This window comes from Rhopalosiphum maidis, chromosome 2, assembly GCF_003676215.2.
Source record: "Rhopalosiphum maidis isolate BTI-1 chromosome 2, ASM367621v3, whole genome shotgun sequence".
Taxonomy (NCBI): Eukaryota; Metazoa; Arthropoda; class Insecta; order Hemiptera; family Aphididae; genus Rhopalosiphum; species Rhopalosiphum maidis.
In genome coordinates, this window is record NC_040878.1 from 41656878 (window position 1) to 41662689 (window position 5812).

The 5812-nt window shown below is 25.1% G+C and overlaps 1 protein-coding gene across 1 annotated transcript; it reads right to left on the reverse strand.

Annotated features, from left to right (window-relative positions):
* Window positions 1–550: 550 nt before the first annotated feature.
* Window positions 551–5185, reverse strand: LOC113552497 (bromodomain-containing protein 7). The gene is made up of 11 exons (XM_026955368.1): window positions 4955–5185; window positions 4491–4802; window positions 4190–4425; window positions 3568–3860; window positions 3400–3508; window positions 2595–2778; window positions 2365–2500; window positions 1281–1606; window positions 1059–1205; window positions 818–999; window positions 551–727 (listed from the first exon to the last, which is right to left on the reverse strand). The coding sequence occupies exons 2-11, from the start codon at window positions 4624–4626 to the stop codon at window positions 551–553; spliced, it is 1926 nt and encodes a 641-aa protein (XP_026811169.1). The 5' UTR covers window positions 4627–4802; window positions 4955–5185.
* Window positions 5186–5812: the final 627 nt, after the last annotated feature.

Here is a 5812-nt window from a genome sequence, read left to right on the forward strand (position 1 = left end):
TAAATTATATATCAAAATTTAAGACTATTTTAATATACAAAAACATCCATTGTGATTCACGTCATACATAGTACAATTTATATTTGTAAATTTAAATTTGGTATATCTTAAGTATATATATTACTATAAAATTCATAATTATTAATTTGTAAAGATCACTTAAAAATATATGCATGTTAATTTATTGTTATTACTTATTTTCATGTATTTATGATGTTCACATACAGTATATATTTGATTATAACATTCACAATATACATTATATTTTAAAAATCAAGAAATAGATTTCATGCATTTTATACATTTCAATTTAAAAAATATTTACTGAAATTGTAGAATTCAATAAAATTAAAAATTAAATTTTTAGTTAAAAACTAACAAATAAATTAAATGCAAATAAGACAGTTTATCAACTATACTTCCATTATTTATTAATTATTTTAGTCGATTTTTCATACAGATTTTTAAAGTTCAACATTTATAGTTTTTTTTTACTTAATATTTAATATTAATACAAAAAAAAAAAACAATAATTCACATAATTAAAAAATTATGATTCAGATAATATCTCTTCAATTGTTCGATCATTTTCATCATGCAATGGAAAGCTAGTTAAGGTAGGATCACTTTCTAGAAATTCTCTTAATTCAGATTCTAAATCAACACCAGACACAGTACCTTCAACACCTTCCACGCGATCTTGTATTCCATCTCCCATTAATGATACCTATTAAATAGTGTAGTGTTTATACAAATTTTAAATTGAAATTTAATTAATAGTAAATACAGTTAACAAAACGATAATTTAATATATTACCTGTGTTTGTTGATGGGATGATCCATGATTTACCAAATTTGGAGGATGACAATTATTTTGATTTAACTCTAAATGGGATATTTGTGCAATACCCATAGCTTTACGTACGCCTGTGACGGACATTACGGCTGATGGTGGTACTCTTTTTAAATTTTCAGCAAGGGATTCAGTTATTTTATCCGCTAATAATGATAAACACGTTAATTATTTTCAAGTCTATGACATATCATATTTACATTACCTAATTGAATTTCCTGTGGTGATGGATGTGCTATTTGTGAAAGATGTTGTGGAAGAGGAGCACTCAATCGTTGATTTTGTACGTTTTGTAAACGTCCAAGCAATCCACCAACATGATCCAACCGATCTTGAAATACACTTTGTTCTTCTACAATAAAAAAAATAAATATATATATATATATATATTGAATGTAAATAATAATAATTAATACTTGATACTAACGATAATAATCTATAAATTTTGTATCAATTCCAAGTTCTGATAATGATTTTAACTGATCAATCTGTATTGGAGCAGTTTTAGTTTGATGGTTAGCAGTTGTAGAATTTGAACTTCCTGTATTAATTAGTGAAGTTGCTAAGGGCTGACACGATGAAGGCTGATGTAATTGATTAATTGGTTTCTTGCTATCATCTAAAACTACTTGTTGTTTTTTTCGCTCATCTAATACACGTTTTGTTTTACGATGATCACCACCAGTCATTAAATCGAGCAAATTATCTGCCATAGTCATTGCATAATCTGAGTCTTTTGTAAAATTTAAAATGCTGAGAAAAAAAAATTGATGTGACTTTTTGAATAACATAAATCATAATGATACATATTATTATTATATTTATATAAATATGAATTTAAAAAAACTCATCAGTAAAACACCTTTGTAAAAAATCTTTACAATGAAGATTTCTTATGGCTTATTTATTAATATCTAGTTTTATAAATAACACTTAATTTTTAGTAAGAAAAATTCTAAAGAGGATATCAGTGCAATATTTGTTTTCACTTTCAAATCCATGTGTGACATAGATAAAATGCATTCATGTAAAATCTATCTCCATGATTTAAAACCATAGATTTTTAAGTAATCTTACAGAAAAATCAACTATTACAGAAATTAAAGAGTTTAATATTTTTGAAGATTAGTTACAAATTTTATTATTATTTTTTCTTTATTTTACTACTCTCAACTTCAAAAGTAAAAAAAAAAAAAAAACTGGAAATTTAAATTAATATTAAATTGCTAGGAGACAATATCCAAGTTTTTGTGATGTCACAACCTCAAAAATATGATGCTCTATAATTTTTGTAATGGGTGATTAACATAAAAAAAAATTATTTTGCATAAATGTGTTTTATCTGTATTGCGTATAAGCTAAAATAAAAATAAATAGCACAATAGCACACACTGGTAAGTACAATATACAGTAGATTAAGTGCATAAAAAAAAATTGTGTTTAATATTGTCATGAAAATATTTTAATAAATGATAAAGGGAGTAAAAATTAAATATAAAAACAAAAGTTACCTTTCTGCATATTGTGCAGATGCTTCATCACCGTAAGTTCTCAAAACTAAATCTGATTCGTCTTTTGTTAAATTGGCAAAAGTTGAATCATATGTTGGAGCATAAGAACCAAAAGCTCCATAATATAATGGTTTTACTATAAATAATAACATTTACATTAAAATATTAATTCAACAATAAATATAATCTTCATAGTAAACATTAAATAACAATCATATAAACACACATACCAGTTTTAACCATGTTACGCCTGTCTTCGCGGAAACCTGAAATTGATCCAACTCCATGACTCAGCTTTCCAATTAATGATCCTAAGAGAACAGGCCTTTCTCCAGTTTCAGGATTGATTCCATCATTTGGCACTAAAATCGATAGTGATGTGGATCCATTGTTTTGTTGTTTCAAGAATCCCATCTTACAATTTAATAAAAAAAAAAGACCATATAAAATCTCAGGTGATACTTAAGTCTAAAAGTAGATACTAGGTTCAAATATAAAAAAATTTCAAGTTAATTCTTAGAATAACTGCAAAAATGCAAAAAAAAATAGTTAAATTTAATCACTACTAGTACTTAAGTGTTTTTTTTTTAATATATATTTTTTTAAATTGCACAATTCATCATAGCTTCCAAATTGAATACAATTTCATAACTATTGGTCAGTATATGTACTCTGTCAATATATATATGATAAATCTATCAATATAGATTCTAGATATAAAATTAAAAATGAGAAAAAAGATTTTTATTACAATTTAAGCATATTAAAAATAATAATTTAAACCAGTGTATATAACTAATAATGATAATTGTACTTTAAATTTATTATTAATATACTAGCAAGTTGAAAACCATACCAAATTTTCATAAATAAAAATAAAAATAATATTTGAGCAGATAATTGAGCACTAAACAAATTTAAGCGGCTTAACAAAGTCAATATATCAATTAAATACATCAAACTTAATATTTTACATAAATGTACTAATTTGTCATTTTATCAATATTATTCTTTATTATTAATTTTTTTAAATACCTTGGTATTTTTTGTAGCCAATTTTTCAGAAGCTACTTTAGCAGCATTTTGCACTTGTTTAAGTATTTCATCTGGTGTTAAATCATCAGGTATAGCCTCAAATTTCGATCTATAAAAATATAGAATATAGAATAGTATCACTAAGTGTTAATAATCATAAAAAATTACATCATTTTTCGTTGATTTAATAGGTCATTATCATGCAATCGTTCAGAAGATCGTTCAATATTTTCAATAATTGTATCATTTGAAGTATCTCCATGATATTCTTGGTTAATATCAAAGCCCAGCTGTGATGGAGGTATATTAGCCATTCCAGGTAATGCAGATAACAGTGTTTTTAATTTTTCTGGACCTGTTAATTTTAAACCAGCATGAAGAAGTCGTTTAGCTGCTTTATAATAAATAGTTTCTGGTTGATTATATGTCATGGCATTTTCACACATCAATTTAAAATCTGCCTGTAAATTAAACAAAAGTTAAAATTATTTAGATATTTTTATAATTATCCAAAAATAACAATTATATAAAAAATGTATTTATTGTTTCTTGTAAGCTGTTTTATTTTAAAGTAAGCTTTTTTATTAATTTTAATTAAGTTTTTATCATATATTTATATGATATATAAAACAAAAGTCATCTGTGGTTGTTTAGAGTAGTCAACATTTCATAACCACTACTTAAATTAATTTAATCCATATTCACAAATGTAATATCTAGTTTATTTAGTTTTTAATTCAGTAAAATGTAAATACTCAACATACTAATATGTTTATAATTATATACTTACAACAAATGCATTTAAACTGGTATAAAGATCACTTTGAATACTTCGGCGAATTGTTTCAAAATCCATTGGTTTAGAAATAAGACGAGAATAATTAGGTGCAATACGATCTGTAACTGGCCATGCAAATAATTGTTGAGGATCTCTACGTTCCAAAGCTCTAAGCAAATGTGTTAATAATTGTTGCAAAGTTTGTCGATTTTCATTTGGATTATTTGTTTCTTCTGATTTCCATTCACCTAAATCATAAATATAATATGTACCGTATACCTAATACATTAAATATAAGGTTATTAAAACTTACCATTTTGAGAATCGGTAGAATTTGTAGTGACCTTACTGTTATTTTCAAAACTTATAGGGCGTTTGGACATTGGAGCTTCTGCTAAAGTCTCCTCGCCTAAGCTTATTTCTTCTTGAATTGTGATATCATCTCGCATTCTTTTTTTCTTCTCTTTATGATGCTTGTGCTTCTTTTTTTTCTTTTTATGCGATTTAGATAAATAATCATTTGCTTCATGATTACCATTAGTGTTACTAACTATTTCATCAGCAGGCAAACAACTTCCACTGCCAACTTTTAATATCAATTTTAAGCCACCAGACTTCTCCTTATCTGAAACATATTTTTAATAATACATTAACAAATCTAAATGGTTATTTTCACTCGTATAACAATTATGATATATAAGATGTAAAAAAAAAACATTGTTCAATGTATTTTCAAAATAAAAAGATAACTAAATCAAAATACAAAATTTATATTACCTTCGTATTTATCTTTTTTATGTTTCTTCCGTTTTTTGCTTTCAAATTCATTATTTTCATCGAAAGACGCCAGCTTGAATGCTATCTTCAACAATTATATCAACCAAATTTGATTTATAAAATATATTAATATTAATTTAAAGTTATTATGACTGATTTAATGTTATAATTTAAGAACAAGAAGGATATTATATATTATAGCCAAGTATAATTTTGACTTCTAAATATAACAAAAACTTAAATTAATATCAGTAAAAATAATAAAACAGTGAATAAGTATGCCAGAATTGGTTAATTGGTATAAAAATTTTTACAATATACACTACAAATTCGTAAACAAAACAAATACAATTAATCAATCTTAAAAAAGTATAGTTAGGTTTTATCAACGTAAAAAAATATATTTGAGGTTATATGGTTTGGTAATTTTCCATTGAAAATAATCATGGAACAATAAATTGGATAGGAATAAGATACAATAATATACCGATCATCGACAATATATAATAATATATTTATAACACATATTATAATATATATGCAGAAGCACAAACAAAAAGTTAATATTTGCGTACCTACATTAGGCATAAATTTAAAATATTTCATAAAATAAAATACTGTGAATGTGGTGGGGGGGTCACGGGCCCCATGAGCCCCCTGATTATATGCCTATGATACCATTACTAGTCATGATGATCATGATCTTATAATAGTTTATTAGATTCTGAACAGAGTGATGAATGTATTGATTTTACAATGATGTGTGTGTGTTTTTTTTTTTGTGTCTGTAATCAAGTTTTGGAGTAGTAATTATGCTTCGACTTCAGCCTCTCTATGAATAGGAAAATTCATCTAGTT